This window comes from Phycodurus eques, chromosome 20 (genome assembly GCF_024500275.1).
Source record: "Phycodurus eques isolate BA_2022a chromosome 20, UOR_Pequ_1.1, whole genome shotgun sequence".
Lineage (NCBI taxonomy): Eukaryota > Metazoa > Chordata > Actinopteri > Syngnathiformes > Syngnathidae > Phycodurus > Phycodurus eques.
The window spans coordinates 13,871,167-13,893,710 of NC_084544.1; the positions used below are offsets into that span (position 1 = coordinate 13,871,167).

At 41.0% G+C, this 22,544-nt stretch overlaps 2 protein-coding genes across 2 annotated transcripts in view; both read right to left on the reverse strand.

Moving 5' to 3' along the window:
- Positions 1-13,313, reverse strand: part of rprd2a (regulation of nuclear pre-mRNA domain containing 2a) — a 32,742-nt gene extending 19,429 nt beyond the window's left edge. The window contains exons 1-2 of the mRNA XM_061665195.1: positions 12,829-13,313; positions 436-565 (exon numbers count right to left, since the gene is read on the reverse strand). Coding sequence (XP_061521179.1) covers positions 436-565; positions 12,829-13,003 — 305 coding nt within the window. The 5' untranslated portion in view covers positions 13,004-13,313. The remainder of the gene's footprint in view (positions 1-435; positions 566-12,828) is intronic.
- Positions 13,314-15,995: 2,682 nt separating this feature from the next.
- On the reverse strand, positions 15,996-21,489 carry ciarta (circadian associated repressor of transcription a). Its single transcript, XM_061664783.1, has 6 exons — positions 21,299-21,489; positions 19,551-19,870; positions 19,397-19,472; positions 18,452-18,530; positions 18,216-18,369; positions 15,996-17,533 (listed from the first exon to the last, which is right to left on the reverse strand). The coding sequence occupies exons 2-6, from the start codon at positions 19,866-19,868 to the stop codon at positions 17,264-17,266; spliced, it is 897 nt and encodes a 298-aa protein (XP_061520767.1). The 5' UTR covers positions 19,869-19,870; positions 21,299-21,489; the 3' UTR covers positions 15,996-17,263.
- Positions 21,490-22,544: the final 1,055 nt, after the last annotated feature.

The following is a 22,544-nucleotide window of genomic DNA, read 5'->3' on the forward strand; positions in this document are numbered from 1 at the left end:
GAAGCTACATTTAATGTGGGAACCTACAACAAAGATTGGTACGAAGGAGGAAAGGAGCACTGCATTGCTTACCTGCTCGAATGTTGACATCCTTATCATTCTTAACAAGCATAAGTGGGTTGAAGTTTCGCATCTTGTTACAATTAACAAGGTAAATGTAAAATGTAAATGTGAAGTGGTTTAGCTCTGAGCCTCAGGTTTCGATTTCTTTCTGTTCAGTCATTCAGTTTTGTTCAGTTTCTTCTTTGTATGCCATGTAAACAAAGCCGTTAAAATGAAATTGCTTGGAATAAATTGTACAGCAGAACACTTTGTAGCGAATTGACACGTACAGCGATATACCCTAGCTAATAGAGATTAAATGATTTCAAGGTACTTTTCCATTTTGGACATCAAGGAAATCTCTTCAACCTGTCAAAACAAATGCATACTTACTTTATTAGCACAAAAGCCTCAGGGAGCACATCAGCAAATGCAGTACGGTAAACCATAGCGTTTTTCCTTTTACAGTTCTGAATGACATCATTGGCGAGGTAAAACAGGTTGATCTTTTGAGCTGTGTCAGCTGTCAGAGGAGAGAAAATATGGTCAGAAAAAAATTAATGCAGAAGGAGGTCCATACCAAAACATCTAGAATCAGACCTGTATATTATAATGTCTATAAAATGCTGAGTTCATACAGTTTATAACAGAAATAAATAAATACACTATTGTGACGAACAAATTATGACAATGTTGATTGATTTACTCTGTGAATTGATGTGTTAGTGGGAAACCCCCAAGTGACAAGGGAACAATGTGCGGTTAACCAAACAATCAATATTCTGATTGCTTGACCAATGGCGATATATTCAACGGGCTGATTGTCGACTGTATCCCACCAAGATTTGTGCATATTGCAGTTACGTTTACGTTATGTAACATAGCCCCACATTGTGCAAGACTCTACACAAACCTTTGCACTAGTAGCACTGGTGCGACCATCTTTTTCAGCTGGTCGCACCAGCACACTATTTGGTTGCACCATTTTTAAGGAAGTACAGCATGACCATGGCATATCATAGTTTCGATTGACAGTGACTCAAGATAAGATATTTGCAAAATATGTTACTGTGAACAAGAAGTTTATCCGTAAAAGCACTAGCAGACAAAAAAGGTCAATAATTTATTATTTTTTTATTTTTTTTAAACAACAACAAAACAAAGGCTTTACTTTTAGTTGCTCATTTGTTCGACTCAGAAGGGCCAGCTTTTATCGGGCTCCTCACACACTTCCCCTGGGAAAAGCACTTAATTTTGAGCATTACCACGACCATATGATTGAAATGCATTTCAAAATGATTGCATAAGTGTACCACCACCATATAAAAGTAATGTTTATGATTATTCACACTATTTTGCAAATTATTTATAAGCAAAACAAACTAATTTACCTATTTAAAATCATAGTCCCAAACAGAACATGGCTAAATCATTATTACTATCATTACTACTGTAATTGCTGCACTTTATTTTAATGATAGTTTGTTTTCCTATACAATCCTCTTCAAAGAAGTCTGGGCTTTTTAACTTTGCACATACAATATCTTCATATACTGTTTCAGTATATATGTAATATGTAATTTTTTGGGGTACATTTATTATCTATCATTTATTCATATTTAATGATTCATATTGCACTGAAAACTGTTTTTGTTTTTTGTTGAAAAGCGGTGCAATAAAAAATATTTTTCACCTAACATGCGGCTTAATCGTGATTAATAATCAAAATAATCATTACTATGAAAAGAAAATGAAAGACAAATTAAGCAGGCTATATGTGCAGTTAGTGGTATATTAATGATTCAGATACCTGTTTGATCCTTAACGTCAGAAAATAGGCAAAATTGTTAATTGTTTTCCAAAGTAAAGGAACATGTTGGCAAATGTCTTATTTGGATGAAATACTAAGATAATTGGTCTCTTAAATTATTATAATAAATATCCATCCATCCATTTTCTGAGCCGCTTCTCCTCACTAGTGTCGCGGGCGTGCCGGAGCCTATCCCAGCTATCGTCGGGCAGGAGGCGGGGTACACCCTGAACTGGTTGCCAGCCAATCGCAGGGCACATACAAACAAACAACCATTCGCACTCACATTCACACCTACGGGCAATTTAGCGTCTCCAATTCATGCATGTTTTTGGGATGTGGGAGGAAACCGGAGAGACCGGAGAAAACCCACGCAGGGATGGAGGAACATCCAACTCCACAAAGGCGGGGCCGGGGATTGAACCCCGGTCCTCATAATTATTCATATTTACTGCTAAATATAATTAGTAATATTTACTGTTGATAGGCTGAAATACCACTAAATGATTCATTGATTATCAAAAATCGGTTATCGAATGCATTGATAATCAATTAGTTGTTGATTATTCGATTAATCATTGCACCTCTAATAATGTGCTAAACAGATATCATTGAATATGAGCTTAATCCGGTCATGGTAATCAGGAAGCCTTTTACCAGTGTATTTTTCCAAGTACTGTCGGGTTAATATTTTAATTTAATATCGCTTTCCGTGTAAACCTTGCTAATGCCTGGATTAGACTACAACACAAATTTGGTCTTTCATGATTGTACTGGCAACATTACATGACACGTATTCCAATAGCACCGTATGCCGTCTTTTACAATCACTGGGATTTATCTTGACAAATCAAACACTGTCGGAGAGGTGGAACCAGATAACGTCACCGGTCAACAGGACCAGATACACCCATTACCATGGCGACAAAAACAACAATGGATCGCCCCACTGTATTGTATTGTGTTGGCGAAAAAAGAAAACAAGAGGAAACGCGTGGTGTCGTATGCTTCAGGTATATTCACGTACTTTTAATATAATACGGCACGCAAGCAGGCAACATAATGTTATGTAGCCTAGCAAGCTAGTGTGAGCACTAATGTTGGTATGTAAACAAGCTTGCGTTCTGTCCAGTCATGCTCTAAAGCTTCAGTAAACATTAGTTCGTACACGTGAATACATGTTGACAACAGCACCCTAGTATGAGCAACGGTGAGCAAGGGAGGCGACCTTAAGGTGCGTTGTCGGAGAGTTGTTGAGAGTTGACATGTCACTACACAGAAACTATGCACCAAAAAAAAAAACATGGTGCCTCAGTAAACATGAAATATAAATTAAAATCATCCACGCATTTCTGAGTGTCAGACATTTATTCTGCCGAAAGGCCTGAAATCAGGCCACTTGATAGCTGCTCTAAGTCAATAGCGAAGAGCTTCGCCTATCTCTCCGCTCCCGGGCCAGCGCTGTCAATATAAACACGTGCTCTGACGAGAGGGTCTTCTACACGGAGGCAACCAATCAGAGGAAAGGGGGGAGTTTTAGCCAAATATGGACAAAGCGGATACAAAACTGGGTCAAACTGAAGTGCCGTAATTTCTTGTGTATAATGCGCATCCATGTGTAATACGCAACCCCAAAGTTGACCTCAAAATTCTGGAAAACCCTTCTACCTGATCTATAATGCATTTTTACAATGCATGATTTTGCATCTACCCATATGATCAAAACAAAGTACTATCTGTATTTTGTTAGTTTTTTCAAATAATTATGCTGAAGTTAAACACTTTATTTGAAGACGTAATACTGTTTTTTAAATTTATTTACTTGCTCTTATTTTGAAATTCACAGCCCTACTTTTATTTTGTAAATGAGAAAACAGAAAGAAACAAAATGAGAAAATGTCTGTCCACCAACATCCACCATCCAACCTGACAGAACTGGAGAGGATCTGCAAGGAGGAATGGCAGGGGGCCCCCAAATTCAGGTGTGAAAAACCTGTTGCATCATTCCCAAAAAGACTCATTGCTGTATTAGCTCAAAAGGGTGCTTCTACTTGATAGTGAGCAAATGGTCTGAATACTTATGGCTGTGTAATATTACAGTTTTTCTTTTTTAATAAATTAGCACAAATTCAACAATTTTCTTTTCTGTCAATATGGGGCTTTGTGTGTACATTGAGGGGGAGAAAATACATGATTTTAGCAAATGGCTGCAATATAGCAAAGAGTGAAAATTTTAAGGAGATTTGAATACTTTCCGTAACCACTGTAGGTCTGGCTTGAACTGGATATGCAAGGAGGAATGACAGAGTGAATGACCCAAAATGTTAAGATACCTCAGCAACTGGCTTCCTCGCTATCCGTCCTCTGTGATAACGATAATAGTTTATTCGCTGTCATGGAGGCGATGAGTAGTAACTTATGCTCCGTTGACAATGGACGCGATGCGCACATTCGCCTCCACAGCAAGGCAACGTATTTCGCCACGTTCATCTCGGCGGTCGCGTTATCCGTTGCTTGTGAAGCTGGTGCGACGCAAATACACAACATGCAACAAGTACTCAACCTTAGTAGCCGAAAAGCGAAAGTAGCAAGGTTATGCTACAATAGGCACGCTGCAGTTTGGACTAGCCACTAGCATAATGATGGTAAAGCCATACGGTTCCCACAATTCCTTGCAAAATGCTAATTTGAATTATTGTCATGATAAAGACATTCATTTTTGTTGTTAATGTGTGTTCATGTTACGAGTTGAATGTGTGCCTTTTTCACTGTTACATTTATGGTTTATGGTCCATGACTATGTCATTATCAAACTGTGACCGTAGGCTGTGTGTAAAATAATGACATGCCAGTCAATTCACCTACATAGTCAGGAAATCCCAATAGACATTGCTTGGTAATTGCAAATACTTCTTAACTCTGTATTGTACAAGCTCGCATGTCGGCCACGACAAAGCTATGAGTTAGCAACAATGAACAATGTTATTTTTGACCGTTTTTTTTCCGTGACAAAAGTCTTTCAGTCCAAAATTGAAAATGCGCTTCTGGGCTATTTTCGGCCAAACCGAAATTTTGGTGCAACACTAGTCTGTCAACAGGTTTGCTATGTTGGTCCCTCCCTGTGTGGCTTGTGTGTATGGGGCTCTAGTCTGCAGATCATTTGACAGAAATTCCCACTTGTTAGAAATGAGAAGTGATAGTTAAGTCCTCAGGGGTCAGTTGCTCTTTCTGTCAATTTCACGATGGTGCCTACCAGAGTGCTCGCCTTGGTAACACGCGCTCTAGTACAGCCTATGTTTTTCTCCTTTTCGTTCGTCTTTGGAGACATTGCGCGACTTACTTACACAAGGGAAGGCTTAACATTAGGGAGTCTACTCCGGACTTACTTTCACAAATCTACATCGTTTCTTTCTCTGAGTTACTTACCGGCGGAGCAACTGCTGCCTATGGATCATGGAGAAAGCGAAGACGGCGCCACAGAAGGAAGCGTGCCGCAGTGCAAGTTACGCTGCGACAGTAAGGATTCCCAATGCCGGTCCCGTCGATTCACCTCGCAAATCTATGCTCTCTACCCAACAAAATAGACGAGCGTCATCTTCTCACAAAGACCAGTAAAGACTTAAATGTCAGATGACAAAGATGTTATGGGGTCAGTTAAAATGCATATTTGCATTGTTTATATGTTATGTAATACATGCATGTAACATCCAGCAAGTTTTTATTTGTTTTTATGACGCATATTGAGCCCTCCCCGAATATACCTCAAGACACCGAGGTGTGGTTACTCTATCCACCACAAGGGCTACCAGAAGTGACGTTGTAATTGACAAACATAGCTCGCTACACTCTATATGCAATGGCGAGCAACGAGAAGGAATATGAGGAGGAGGAGGAGGATTTTGACATACAGGAGCATCCAACTGAACTGGGTAATGTCAAACCGTACATGTTTGAGCCGATTAGGAGGTCGGAACAGTGACGACGATGAGCAGCCAAGTAGCAGCTGTACAACAGAACAAGAGAGTGGCCGCTGGCTCGATGTGATGGTATGTCAAAAGTAGGCTTTACACGATCAGATGATGGATCAATGATTGGGGAGGATTTTGTTTTGGTGGAACATCACCGCGCCCATTCTTCTACGTTGCTTTTCGCTACTTCTTCGCGGCTGGAGGACTAGGCATCGAAACAGGGAACCAAATGTTTTTAATTAGATGGGTTCCGGGAGAACCGGTTCCAATCGATTCTCGATGCCCAACCTTATTTGATATGGATACTGGTTATAAAGAACCTCGAGTCCATCCATCCATCCATCCATCCATTTTCTAACGCTTATCCGAGGTCGGGTCGCGGGGGCAGTAGCTTTAGCAAGGACGCCCAGCCACTTCCTCCAGCTCTTCTGGGGGGATCCCGAGGCATTCCCAGGCCAGCCGAAGGATGTAGTCTCTCCAGCATGTCCTGGGTCGTCTCCGGGGTCCCCTCCCAGTGGGACGTGCCCAGAACACCTCACCAGGGAGGCGTACAGGAGGCATCCGAATCAGATGCCCCAGCCACCTCATCTGGCTCCTCTCAATGTGGAGGAGCAGCGGCTCTACTCTGAGATCCTCCCGGATGACCGAGCTTCTCACCCTATCTCTAAGGGAGAGCACGGACACCCTGCGGAGGAAACTCATTTCAGCCACTTGTATCCGGGATCTTGATCTTTCCTCATAGGTGAGGGTAGCAACGTCGATCGACCGGTAAATCGAGAGCTTCGCCTTTCAGCTTAGCTCCTTCTTTACCACAACGGATCGATACAAAGTCTGCATCACTGCACTCACCTCGAACCTCGAGTCAAATGTTCATTTTTGTCTATGCTGTGGGTTACTCAGAAAATGGATGTTCATAATTTGGACAACCTTTATTTAAACCATGCAAACTTTTTTTTGCCCAGACCCTAAAAGAATCGGAATCGAGAATCGTTTGGAACCGGAGTCAAAATAAGGAATCGGAATCGCTCAAATTTAAACGATGCTCAACCCTACCAATGGCGCCGTAACGCTTCCTGGCTTCAAACTTTACCGTGCAGACCGCGACACGGACCTATCAGGGACAACAAGATGTGGCGGAATATGCTTCTATATCAACGAAAAATGGTGTACAGACATCACAGAGCTCAACACACACTGCAGCCCAGACTTAAAGTCGCTGTTTTTGAATTCCAAGTCATTTGTACTTGCCGCGTGAGTATGCTTCATTCATTCTCGCCGGTGTTTCCTCTTGTTGAGTTGACAAGATAAAGCCCAGGGATCGTAAACGACGCGATGCGGTGGTATCGGAATACAAGATTTTATTGCAGTAGTCTGACATAGTGCAATCGTGAAAGACCAAATTTGTCTTGTCGTATGATCCACGCATTAAGTGTTGTCTGTCTCAGACATGTTGTCTGTCCCACACCGCCGACATGTCTTATTTTTAAATGACTTTATTGGTTGTCAGATATTTAGAGTACTGTCAAAAAACATGCGACAAGGCTAAAAATAAGCTTTTGGATTCAAATATACTGTACACAATGGCGACGCAGAGTAAATGTCTTTTGGGGAGCCGATCAATGGCAAATTATGACATTAAAGCCGATCAGCATAAAATGCTTATTATCGGCCGATGCCGATCAAGCCGATCAGATTGGTGTAAAGTCTAGTCTCAACGAAAACAGGCTTGTTGCCCTGACATCGAAAATCGAGAACTGATTGGAACCGGAATTAACGTTCCGGTTCTCCCGGAATCATTCCAATTTTAAAATGTCGGTTCCCAGTTTTGATGCCTACAGTCCGCCCACCCCGAACAAGTGGCGAAAACCAACGAAGAAGAACGCACACGAAGACATGCTTGTGCCTAACGGCGGCAGCAGCGAACAAAGGTGTGTCTTAACTTTTTTTAAATTAATGACCAGTCACCTCACTGCAAAACGTTATGAAATTATATTGTGGAGGCTTTCACGATGTGTAGCGTCTGACGCGCTCCGAGCCTCAAGCCTACACCGCACAGAACTTCAATGAAGTCAACTCTCAGTCAACTGGGTGGGTGAAACAATAAAATACAATGGGGCAAAAAAGTATTTAGTCAGCCACCAATTGTGCAAGTTCTCCCACTTAAAAAGATGAGAGAGGCCTGTAATTTTCATCATATGAATACCTCATCTCAATACTTTGTTACGCAGTGTATATCACGGTTCACGCTTCGCGGTCCCGCTATTTCGCGTTTTTTTTTTTTTTTATGATTGTGCAATACCCCCAAATTAAAAAAAATATAATGTTATTTATTTATTTTTCTTCCCCCCTTTGCAACCAGTAAAGATATTTGACCGTACCATGTGTTGGATAAGCCTCTATCAATTTCAAGTATGAAATTAATTTGATCAAAAATTTTATTGCTGAGATTTACGTGTTCTTTAATAGCATATGGATTACTATGGCACACACTAGTGTCTAGTTGTAAGACTGCAGCTGTTCAGGGGTGTTTTAGTCCACCTTTAACTTAACCAATGACACGTCAGCTGGCTTGCTTGGTATCATCACAGTAAAGGTAAAACATCTCCCATGGGGATCCAGCCACTGTCATGCAAGGTTGGCCCTGGGTCATGAAACCACTTAGTCAATACGTCTAAACAGTATAAAAATCTCCTAGCCACACTTGTGTGCCACAACATCGAGTGTATTTATGTGGCTAAACCTTTACCCACAGTTAGCCAGTCCTTGTCACTGGGAAGCCGATAAGCTTTTAATGATGTGGACCCAATTAAAACTGCCTAGTCATCAATCGGGACAAGGGCTGAACGATTTGGGAAAATACTCTAATTGGGAGGAGATTATTATTATTATTTTTTTAAACAAATATTGTGATTTAGCATGCAATTTTTTTTTGGGGGGGGGGGGAGTTTGGTATCTTCCGCATTATTCACTTAACACAAGAAATACATTATTCTAGGTATGACCATATTAGTAGGAGTAACAAATATTTATTTTACTATTCATTCATCTTCCGTTCCGCTTATCCTCACTAGGGTCGTGGGCGTGCTGGAGCCTATCGCCTATCTCCAGGTTAGAGGCGGGGTACACCCCGAACTGCTCGCCAGCCCATCGCAGGGCACATATAAACAAACAAGCCATTCGGACTCAGACTCATACCTACAGGCAATTTAGAGTCTTCAATTAACCTACCCTGCATGTTTTTGGGATGTGGGAGGAAACCGGAGTAGCCGGAGAAAACCCACGCAGGCACGGGGAGAACATGCAAACTTCACACAGGCGGGGCCGGGATTTGAACACCGGTCCTCAGAACTGTGAGGCAGATGTGCTAACCAGTCATTCACCATGCCGCCGATTTTACTATTGAATTGTACAAAGAAAAACCTTCCATCACAGTAGAATATTGACTAATTGACTATGATCCTCTGGTCAGTAGCTGTCCTGTCAGTGTCAGCCAAGTATAGAGATAAAGTGGAGATTGGCACGAGTGATGCTTTTTATCAGAGATTTGAGTATAAAAGCGGTTGAAATGGTAAACTATATTAAATGTTAATTAATGTTCTTATCAATTACAGTAAAAACATTTTGATGATTCAAAATATTGGCATTTCATTTCCCCATTGCTGCCACCCATTCAGTCCACCCTCATAGCCAGTTGCATCTTTCAGCCTACAATATCAAAAACATGAAGAAAAACTTGTTGCTTGAATGCCGTTTTTTAATTGGGAATTAAAACAGGATAATTTGTCCTTAATGTGAGAAAGAAAAAAAAACGCAACAGAATATGACAGGAACGATGGTGAAACGATGTTGATAACTTTGCATTCCTTGCAGCTCTGGTTGACTATCTTAACAAAATCTATCTACTCTTATATTACAAAACAAAATCAATTCCGTACAATCACAGTTTGATGGTACAGTGTTTTAACGAAACCATTCTGATACAAATAATTTCCATAGTAATCCATTTTTACAATTATGAACTATGTATTACAAAAGAACACATTCACTCCCATTTACACAGTGTCGCTGAATGCACTTCACACACTCGCAGCCGCCTCGTGCCTGCCTAGTTTCATTCTGAAGAACAAAATTGGAAATGCACCAGGTGTACATTCTTTCTATTAGCATGTCCAAACAGTCCCTCTGCTGGTCACTTTTACTGTTACAGTTGATTAATATATTACAGTACACCAACATCGCAGCAGACCCTGTAATGTGACTATTCCGCACATGTACAACGTGATGACGATGCTCAAACAAAATATCGTGTCTCCCTAGTTTTTATGTTCAAGAGAAGCCAAAATCGAAATCACTATTAAATTTCAATTACTTGCCCAAACCTGGACCACAGTAGAAATAACTATCAACATGGACACAGCCAAATGACAACATACTGTTACTAGATGGCATGCAACCATTTGTAAAGTTAATCACATATCGTTGTCTGAAACTGAAAACATCACAAGAGTCAGAATATTTAAAACAAAACCAACACACAGACACTCAATGCCCCAAGATCTATATCTACACAAGACTATATCCAACAAGGGGCTAAACAGCAAATTCACAACAGGTTTTTAACCCATAAATGGACCACTTCATTTCCTGGTATAATTAGCATTGGTATTGAAACACTCCTCTTTATCATGCTGTTCCCATTTTAACATCATGCGACCAAGACGGTGGGGCCTAACTGCTGATCAACAGTACTTCACCATTGCGAGGCTTCAATCAGAATGTTCTCAGATGGATGCAACCACAAAGCTTAGCATGTCACAGAGTGTCATTAGCAGGTTGCAACAAAGTCACAGAAAGGCATAGAAGTGGATGATGTCCTTGGACGTTTTCATGGGTCAAACACCTGCTGAGAATTATACTATTTAGATCCTCGTTAGAGAAGAGCAAGTTGTGCAAAAAGTACTGAAACACTGAACATTTGGGCACAAACGTTCACCTGTAAAAGTTACAGTGGCATTTTAAGTTGATCTTGAAAGTTCACCCCAAAGTCCAATGTCCCTAACTTTTTGTGTGTAGACTATGTAGATATTTTCAGGAAAAATAAGCATCTGAAGTTACTCAAACTTTTAGAACACCATGCAGGATCCAGGGTGCCATGCAGGATCCCGATATTGGTATTCTTATATCCTGATAATGATATATATCCCGATTAAGTTATTTTCGTTAAAATTACATAATGGCAATTTTCTCTGTAGATGTTTTTATATCGCACTTTGATATACTGTATATTATTAAATTGCACACCTCGAAGTCAGCCCGTCATCTGACACTGATGCCAGTATGTTGTCTGCTGGCTCTGGGATCCCTCACGTTCCTCATATTCTGATCAAGGTTTTTTTGTTTTTTTTTTTCACATGCCGTCAGGCAAAATACACACCAAATGCACTTAAACATGACAAAAGTTGAATGGACCGTGAGATGCCGGGGGAAATACGTATGCTTCCCATTCCACCAAAGACTGCCCCCAAGTTTGTTAGGCCTATTACTAACTGCCCAATTTTGTTGCGTTCAGCCCTTTTTACTAGTGTCGACTAGGTTTGTCATCAGCACCGTTGACTGCTGTGGCTAATTTTTTGACAGTTTAAAAAGCTGGCCAGATATCCACAGCAATCACAGCTTGTCACATTTGCCCATCACGTCAATCCTGCATTGTTTCACGTCAATTTTGTCTAATCCACAGTGACCTAAAATGTGATTGCAGCGGTCACCCGGAACGTAATGTAACCATTGCATAAAGAATAACGTGAAATAGGCATAGACCAATGGGTTGTTTTTTTTTTCACAGCCGATACTGATTTTTGGAGCTGATATTCATTTGCAGTAAAAGGGAAAATATTGGCATCAAACGTTTTGACAATATAAACTCTTAAAACTTTAAGCATAGGTTTATCAGAATTCGTGCTTCTTTAAACATGGGTTTATTAAAAAGCTTTTCAGATTTGCAACATGCTAAAGGTTTTTTTATTATCTTGGACAATAGACATCTTTGTTTTAAAATTCTAACAAAAAGTGCAGTGAGTTGCCACAGTCAGCATGGATGGATGAATGGATAGATAGAGTTTCCTGCAGTTTACCCAGTTTCAAATTGATCTCATATGGGACATCAGATTTATTTATTTTTTTAAATAAAAAAACTTTTTTAAAAAAGGCAGGTGCCGATATATGTCAAAATGCTGAATATTGGCACCAATAATCGGTCCACTTGGCCACTAAGTGGTCTATCCCTTGAAAACTTTAACAATATAAGTTATGTGAAGTATGGACAATCACATTTAAACAAGGAAAGGTCCAGTGTAATACAGATTGCCACTTGTTATCAAAAGTTGAGGCAGTGTTTTGCTAGTCTTCCTTATAGATCGGTTAACTTTTCACAAACCTTTGACACTTAACACAACAGTAAAAATTAAGACTCAATTAAAATGTTACTTAAAACACTGCCTGTAGCAGTGTAGAAGGTTCCATGATGGCGCCAGTTTAATCCTGGCCCACGTAATTTATATGCATCTATATTTACTATGGGAAAAGCAATTTTGAAATCAAGACAAATCAGAGGTCGATCAGTTCCACGGAACCCATGGCGCTCCACAAGAGATTCGACTACATTGCTCTTATTAGTTAGTAAACAGTCACGTCACTGGAGTAATAATATAGTATTTTTGCTTCATTTTTATACTGATATTAAGTGTTGTTGCACCGTCAATCTACGTTTACATTTTATGTAACATTAGTGGTCACACAGGCAGGAGTCGAGTACCTAAGTCGGTACTTCACTGTCACTCAGGCGTTACTTTGGAAACGGCTAAGCTAATGGCAATGTATACATTGCTATCGTCTTCATATATTAAGCTAGTCCAGTAGCCCAAATACTATAGCTAAAATTTCGACCGCTCAGCAATTTGAGCAGCCAGTTGGTCCTCGACGTCCTGGGATAGAAAGTTTACTGCTACTTACATTTCTTTAAACACTTGCTCCACTGTCGCACTATCATGCTGTGGTACTTCTTGTAGTCGATACACCACGTTGACAGCCCTTGAATGGAATCCATAGTGTTCGTCACGTTGAGTAACTTTTTGTCCAGTACAGCCTCAAAAGAGGCACCAGCATCGCGCCCTCTTCCCGCTTCCATGTCGAGAGTTCCTTGTTTTCTTCACGTTGTCCTCGCTAAAATGCATTAAAGTTAGCTATGGCTAGCTTAGCCGGCTAGCTTACCGTAGCACAGACTCGGTCGCTGTGAACGGCCATTGCCATGTTACGAAAGAGTCAACAGTACGCGTTAAACTTTCTGCGTCTGCTAATTACACGCAGTTGATGCGTGTATGAAAGCAAAGCGAGTGGGTATGGTATCAGTTCAATTTGTCTTCTTTAAAATGCAGCGTGCTCAGATAACTGGGACGACTTCGTGCGTTGCAGTACTTTGTACTGTGAAGCCTGAAATTCCGCGTTCCTAGCCGGAAAATGCAACTGAAACACCGATCGTAGACGGATATCCGTCTGTGGTAGCGCAATATCCGAAAGATATATTACAACAACAAAAAAGTTATGTTTATATGTTCTAATCTGACAATGCTAAACCTGGCTTGCACGAAACAAGTTTGCTCTTATCTCATATGTCTGTGACGTTATTTGGGCCAGATCATGAATGTTTGTTATGATCTCATGACCATTAATGCTTTTCATGATCTCCAGAACAGTTTACTGGATGTTTTGTGTAATGTGTTTCTTATTGGTGTAAATACAGTAAAGCAATTTACAGTATTTGCATGGTCACTGACACCTTTGTTTTGAGCTATTTATTTCCTTGTTTACACATAATTAAAAGGGAAGGTGTGTCCAAATTAGATTATGATTTAAAAAAAAACCAGTGTGAAACATATTTGGCAACAATGTATTAGAACATTTGAAACATCATTGGAGGACACTGCTTTTTGCTCAAATCAAACCGTTTGTCTATGTGACAATGACATTTTAAATGCTGAAAACGCGTGAAAACCACGACTGATGTGTGAGAATCCATCTATCATTTTTGAAAGCACTCGTCTTCATTAAGGTCACGGATGAGCTGGAGCAGGAGAGGCGGGGTACACACTGGTCATCGGCCAATCACAGGCCATATGTAGACAAACGACCATTCACACTCACATTCACGTATGTGGATAATTTAAGAGTTTGAAAGAAAAACCAAACAAAAGAACAACCTGCAAAACTCCACATGAGAGGGCTGGAACAGATATATGGGAACTCAGTCAGAACCTCAAAACTGAGGCAAAAAATAGTTTGACCACTAATTCAGACCACTACTACGTAACTATGTCAGAAAAAAAACAAGGGCAATGGGCCAGAAGGCTGATGCCTCCTCAGCCATATTCACTATACCACGAGTGCATCCGATTGAATCGCTTCCCCCAAACTCTTACAGTATACAGTTGCAAATTGATCATAAAATGTAACCTGTTCTTCAGCTAAGTCACAACAATACAGGAGTATTGCTTTTTCATAGGAGTGGCTGTCCTGTAAAAATGACTGCAAGAGCAACGCACAGAATGCAATGAAGTCAAGAAAAACCCTACAGACTTCCTGGTACATGCTAAAATCTCTGTATGGGAGGAGTTCGGTGAGGCCATGGACAAAGACTTCCGGAAGGCTTCGAGGAAATTCTGGTCCACCATCCGGCGCCTCAGGAGGGGGAAGCAGTACACCATCAACACCGTATATAGCGGGGATGAGGCGCTGCTGACCTCGACTCGGGACGTTGTGAGTCAGTGGGAAAGAATACTTCGAAGACCTCCTCAATTCCACTGACACGTCTTCCCACGAGGAAGCAGAGTCTGGCTTCTCTGATGCGGGAGAGGAGGGTCCGTCGGGAAGTCGAATCTCAGATTCAGGAGGAGCAGTGTGGTTTTCTTCCTGGCCGTGGAACAGTAGACCAGCTCTTCACCCTCGGCAGCATCCTCGAGGGTGCATGGGATTTCGCCCAACCAGTCTACATGTGTTTTGTGGACTTGGAGAAGGCGTTCGACTGTGTCCCTCGGGGAGTCTTGTGGTGGAGGGTGCTTCGGGAGTATGAGTTATCGAACCCCCTGATATGGGCTGTTCGGTCCCTGTACGACCGGTGTCAGAGTTTGGTCCGCATTGCCGGCAGTCAGTCAGACTTGTTTCCGGTGAGTGTTGGACTCCGCCAAGGCTGCCCTTTGTCACTGATTCTGTTCAGAACTTTTATGGACAGAATTTCTAGACGCAGCTGAGGCGTACAGGGGGTTCGGTTTGGTGGCCTCAGAATTGCATCCCTGCTTTTTGCAGATGATGTGGTTCTGTTGGCTTCATCAGGCCGTGATCTCCAACTCCAACGGTTTGCAGCAGACTGTGAAGTGGGTGCGATGAGAATCAGCACCTCCAATTCTGAAACCTTGGCCCTCAGTCGGAAAAGGGTGGCATGCCCTCTCCAGGTCGGGGATGAGATCCTGACCCAAGTGGAGGAGTTCAAGTATAGTGGGGTGTTGTTCACGAGTGAGGGAAGAATGGAACAGGAGATCGACGGGCGGATCGGTGCAGCGTCTGCAGTGATGCGGACTTTGTATCAAGCCGTTGTGGTAAAGGAGGTGGTAAGCCGACAAGCGAAGCTCTCAGTTTACCGGTCGATCTACGTTCCTAGCCTCACTTATGGTCACGAGCTGTGGGTCGTGACCGAAAGAACGAGATCCTGGATACAAGCGGACGAAATGAGTTTCCTCCGCAGGTTATCCCTTTGAGATAGGGTGAGAAACATCCAGGAGGAGCTCAGAGTAGAGCTGCTGCTCCTCCATATTGAGATAAGCCAGATGAGGTAGCTGGGGGTTCTGATTCGGATGCCTCCCTGGTGAAGTGTTCCGGGCACGTCCTACCGAAAGGAGACCGCGGGACGACCCAGGACACGGTGGAGAGACTACGTCTTTCAGCTGGCCTGGAAACGCCTCGGGCTCCCCCCGGAAGAGCTTGATGAAGTGGCTGGGGAGAGGGAAATCAGGGCGTCCCTGCGAAAACTACTTCCCCCGCGACCCGACCTCCGATAAGCGGTAGAAAATGGATGGATGGCTTGATAGGGAAATACTGGTCTAAACAAACAAGGCTTACTGGTGATAAAATGGATATACCATTCAACATGAATGACTTTTAATTTAAAACATGGCAGTACAAAATTGATCATAGCAAGCACTTTGTTTACCTTCTGTTCAGAACAAAGTACTCCACTATGTTAAATATTACAAGTAAAATACTTGTTACTAATTAATTGTAAAACAGCAGCAATAAGAAAACCCCATAAAAGCAATGCTCAGAGAAGTGCTGCACAAAAGATGGGGGGGAGGGGAGAAGAAAAAAAAAAAGATGTTAAATAGCTTAATTCAGTTCTGTGACATTTAACATCTTGTCAGGCCAAAGTGATACACAAGTGACAATTATGTAATGTGAATGTAAACCACTAAAACAACCAAGTCTGCAGTTTCAATCATGGCTGGTACAGTATGTGCTGATTCTCTTAAGCCAATATTATATAAATAATAGCAGTCTCTTAAGGTGCAATAACATTTCATTCATCTACTAGGAAATGAAGTACAATGGTTTAATTCCCCCCCCCCAAATCTTTAAGGCATTCAAAATTTGTTTTCATTATTACTTTCATATACTTATTCATTCTGATTTAAGACTGCATAGTAAAAAAAATACAAAATGAATAGTGTATCTTTTAAATAGGGACATCAAATCATTTTTTTAATTTGCCCTATAATCAATTTTGTAATATATGTATATAAAATATACTGTACATGGTCACATATAGTGCAATATACTAATTGCAGGCAGATTTTGTCAGGATTCGTAAGGAGTTAGTTGATGATTGGACTGAATGCTCTAGAATAAAGACAAAATGGGGAATGTGACACTTTGTTTGTAGGCACCCTTTAGCAACACACCAAAAACGCATATCTTGGGGCATGACACCAATTGTGGGCCCTCTTACTGCATATCCATTTGTTGTAATTGTGCAGGTATCTATTTCTAGACAATGTGCATGATTAGAAAATACTAGTGTAAATAGAATTCCCCCTTTTATAGGCGAAGCAATGATTACGAAGGCTTGGGAACTATGTTTGATAACATTTTGACCCTATAAAATGTACAACCAGTACCCACACTGAAGTGGGACAAACGTTGACCCCTTACCCTTTTCTCTGACATAGTAAAGACTGACTCCAGTCCTGTGCATGGAATTGAGGTCTTGAACTTCCACTCAGACTGGCACATTTTGGTGTCGTCATAGTACACGTCAACACAATTAACATCAGCACTTGAAGATATTGATTTGTCTTGTGTAACTGTGCATCCGCAGGAAGAAGTGTGTGTGGGGGGGGGGGGGTTATATTTCATGTTCCTGTGTTTCTTCTTTGACATGTACACGTGACAGCCTGCTTAAGGTGTTGTTAGTCAACGCAAATCTGTTGGTCCAGTTGACTTCAGTTGACGCAGTTCTTCCATTCTCAGGAGCTCCCTGCTTCCTTGTTGTTCCAGATATACCCGTGGAAAAGGTGCATGGCATCACAGACGGGCAGCTTTCATGTAGGCGAATCGTTTTCTTGGGTGGGTCTATTCCAGAATAGTCTGAATCTGACCAGGTAAACTTCCGCTTCTAGAATGAAACAAATAAAATAAAATAAAATAAAAAGTGGCTTAACAGTAAAATGTCAGTGTCACTGATAAGAGCTTGTAAAGATGGCAATGGATAAGAGATGGATACAGACAGACAGCAAGTAACATCACATTGTAATGCAAAGTACAGTGCAACTGTGCAAAAGTCTTAGATGTGTTGTTTTAGCACTTCTAAAATGACCATATACAACAGTAATGTCGTCAGTAGAGCAGAGAGACCTCTGCCAAGGCTAAACTTATCAAAAGTGATAATATTTGGGGAAAAGTCATAACTGTGTTTGTTTGTCAATCTATTAGTGGACTACTTCATAGGTATGAAGAATGACAGCGGGTGGTGCCATTATGATTGTGGTTCAATGTCCTAATTTAAAATCAACATTTTCATTTTTGTTGTGGCAAATTGTTCCCCCCCCCCCCCAACAGCTCATTATTTTAATTCCATTGTTTTTTATATTCTCAATGCTATGAGAGTAGAGTATCAGAGTAAAGATAACTATAGGGTTGCCAGTACAACAGTGGATAGATTTCTTTACAGCTTATACAGTAAAGAGTCCATGACGCTAATGTTCATGTTTTATTCGTACAGCATCATCATCAATATCATGCTTCACATGAAGTTAAATATACTTAGACTGAAGTACAACAATACGTATGGTGCTCACCTTAACGGGCATGCTGAGCTGGTTTTGCCGCCAGTGAGTTATGAGTCTGGGGGTGAAGGTTTGGGCTAACGTGACCGCGGGTTGAGGTGCCACCTGAGGGAACCACAACTTGAGCATGCCCTCTATCTGCAACAAGTTGTGGAGATATCGCTCCCTGCAAGGAAAAATAGGTATAAAGGAAAACATTAATTGCAGTGCTGCGGCTGATAGATAATCACAATCTTATTGAAGTTTACCCCATTTCAGGCCTCTGCAGAATTCCCAGAATCCTCTGCAATCTGTCCATGGCAACGCTCTGCTGGAAACCAGTTAAACCTGCCGTAGGAAATTGCACATGTAAAGACGAGGAAACTGCTTTTGCAATTGCTTGACTCAAATCAGTGAGAAGCAGAATCAATTATAACAGTCATCATGCATATTTCACTTCAGCCCACCCCCCCACCAAAAAAAAAAAAAAAAAAGGATAGGATAGGATACAAAATAGCATGCTACACTACTCTACTGTATAAAACATCCCATAAGTGCATAATTGAATAGTGTGAAGAATTAAACAGTTTTTGCATCATGATTAAATGTTTTCATTCAATAGACATGGTGATGCTCCATCTGGTGTGTACATCTTGACCACTAGGGGGCAGTATAATACATATACAGTACAACTAAGCTCAGTACGTTGCAAGCATGTCATAATTCCAATCGTTGCTCACAACACAAGGCCCCCCCAAAAAAAGATATCTAAAAAACAAATACAAAAAAAAACAACAAAAAAAGTCAGGTCGCTTTTAAGTCGAGCTCCGACTGCACTTATACTTGTAAAGTCAACCTGTCTTCAGCAATGCCCTCTAAATTCCATATATGCTACACAACCATAAGGCATAATTGAAGCTTATTGTATCATTTAACGCTGCAAAAACTAAATGAATTTTTTTGGGGTCCGGTGCGGGCTTCAAACCTAAACCTCTGGTTGCAAAGCCAAAATCCATTCAGGTGAGGGACTGATGCTTTTGTGTTAAATGCTATGTATGAGTATGTATGTCAAAGATCTTAAAATATCTTCAATGTGTAATTGTCATATCTTTGCGTCATTTGTCATGTCAATGTCATTTAAACTGACTCCAATAAAACAAACAAACATGACTGATGGGATGCAAATGCATGTTCTCTATAGCTCAAACGCATACCTTTATCAAATCTGCCAGTTTTAAGTCCGTGAAGAAGCTCCATCAGTGGACAGATGAATTTGCGTAAATCTGTACACTAGAAAATGGAGAAATACAGGTGATCAGCCACTCAGCAGAAAGCAAAAACAAAAACACACATTTTCCAAGCACTAACCTTCTGAGTGAAGGCGATGTCTCCTGCTGAAGGTGATGATTCCCTTGCGGGTGCACCGGGAGAAAGGTGATACCTGGTTCTACCACTAACATGTACAGTGTGGTGGGCTCTCTTAGACCTCGAGTACATCTTATCCAAGCGACCTCGGAAACATTCCTCAAAGCCTGATAAAGCCTTGCATGTGCCCAATTCCTCTTCTCCTTCTGACAAAATGTCAGCTTCATCTTCAGTCAGTTCACTCTCGCTAAGAATGTAGTTCGGGGTGGTTGGGTGCAGGTCATAAGAAGCCCATTGAGACGAAGTCCCCAATTGATTCATATCTGAAGACAAATAGTAAGAAAAAGTGAGGTAGGGGAAAAAAATAAAAATACAAAAATTAATGTTCCTGTTGAAATCTTGGCCAGTCTTATTCTTAAACTGAATTTATTCAATGCTTCAGGTCTTTTTTTTTTTTTTTTTTTTTTTTAAATCCTAGCAGCATGGGGCCAATGATACAGTTCTATGTCACCCTTCAATAGCAACTTATAAGTTATTTCCTCACTGTAATGGTGATTATCTCACTGGCAATATACACAATGTTTCAAAAATGTTTTACATTGAACGTCAGCCACGCTTCAACTTGAACGAGAGGGCCTACAAAGTCATCAGTATGCTGTGTCGACCATGGATATGTTGTGCGCAGAAAACGGGTTGCAGCTTTATTTCAATCACATTCAAAGATTACACAAGATCTCAACAAGGAACAAAAATGTTATCTTCAATTTGAATCAAGTAATGACAGCTTTCCCATAATGTAATTCCCAAAAAGTTTCAGCAGATAGAAATATTGGTGGGAGAGTTAGGAGCACGATTACTAAACATTATGACAACCTTTTTTTTTTTTTGCAAGACAGGTGCCACTGATAAGAATGAATAATTACCACCCCAAAAAATAAAAACAACGTTTCTGTTTAAGAATACAATATTATTTCATTAGATTGCGCAAATGGGAAACATGTTGTGCCCGGTTGGTACAAGAAAGCAAATCAGTCTATCCATTGATACTGTTCACCTTGTTATCGTAACCTGATCAACTTTTGTGGTAACATAAACTGTATCGCAGCATGCCCAGTGGGATACATTGTGGTTGTCTGACTAAACATTTTACAGCTTTAAGAGTCAAGAATTTAGGTATCATCTTACATATATACATATGTGTGTGTGTGTGTGTGTATATATATATATATACACACACACACACACATATATACACACACACACACACACATATATATACACACACACACATATATATATATACAGTGAAGGTTTCTGTTTACATTTTATTTGAGTCATTATTGAAGCAAATCTGGTGGAAGAAAAAATTAAAAATGACGCTTTGATATACACGTGCAGCAAACTTTCAGTGTCACGTTCCATGAGTCACGCTCAAATCCGTGCGCAACAGATTTTTAGAATCTATTTTAGTAGACATGAATTTCAATGCATTAAAAGCGAATGTCAGACATGAACAGCAACATATACAGTTTGTGCTTATTGGAATTTGCTTTAAAACCAGTTTACATCGCAATGGGACATTCACAGCTTCTAAAAATAATAATAATAATAATAATAAAAGGCGTGACTGATCCGAATTAAACATGCACGTATTTATTTTTCAAAAACACAAGAGCATGGAGGAAGGACAACGCATTCGTACGCGCGTTGTCATCGAACTGAAGCTATTTATTATCATTTGAGAGTCTCACCTTGTAGCGGCCGAAGTGGTGTTCTGAAACTGTGGCTATGAACTCAAACCGATCGAGGCAAGGGCCGGCGAAAGACCTGCAGCAGCTAATATAATAATGATGCGAATTCAAACTATGGCTGGAGTATTACAGACGTCTCTCCCTCTTGTTCGTCGCGGGCGCATCTACTGACAAGTCGAATCATCATGCCCAAGTACAACTCCAGCAGCAGGGAATACACGTGCGGGATGAGTACAGACCTCGGATTGGCTGATGAATTCTGCGCCCCTTTTTCATTGGCTGGGAGGCGTGACCAATCAGCAGGCTTCCTGGGCCTGATTGGCTGTAAATGCTGAAGCTGCACGTGTTGTGAGTGTGGCGGCGCAGCGAAACGAGGCGTCACGAGGCAGCAGCCTGCGTCTGTTGACTTGATACGTGTGGTTTGGAAACGAAGGGTAGTAACGAAGTACAAATACTTGAGTATTTATTTACAGCTGATGCGTGTTGTATTTAGTATTTGAGTGGTTATCTTGAGCTAATTTTGCAGTTACTCCGTTCCCAACGTTAACAATTGCTATAGGAACATATTTTGATAGCATGAAATGTGCAAATGGTTGCAACTCTTGGTAAAAACAAAACAAAACAAAACATTTGACGTTTAACCGGTTCTTTTTCCTGACCTGTACAGGTATCATAAGTTAATAAAAGAGCAAACTATTTTGTGTGCTGAGATTTTCAAATCGGTTGGCCTATTGTATTTAAAAAATAATAATAATAATGTTTTTTTTTTTTTACATTTTGTACTTGAGTACATTTCAGAGTACGCGCTTACTTACTGTAACCTCAGTGGGCTACATGAGAGAAACTTCACTTCTACTTAAGTGTGAGTACCCCAATCAAATTCTGCGCAGGGCCCAACAAAGGCTTTGTACGCAGATTTGTAGCTTTAAAAGCAGGTGAAATTGGAATGCAAGATGTACAGTATTTGACACTCACGTGTACAGGGAAGGCGGCACGGTGAGCGACTGGTGAGCACATCCGCCTCACAGTTGTGAGGACCCGGGTTCAAATCCCGACCCCGCCTGTGTGGAATTTGCATGTTCTCCCCGTGCCTGCGTGGGCTTTCTCCGGGCACTCCGGTTTCCTCCCCCATCCCAAAAACGTGCGTGGTAGGTTGATTGAAGACTCTAAATTGCCCGTAGGTGTGAACGTGAACGTGAACGTGAGTGGGAGTGTTTGTTTGTGCCCTGCGATTGGCTGGCGAACG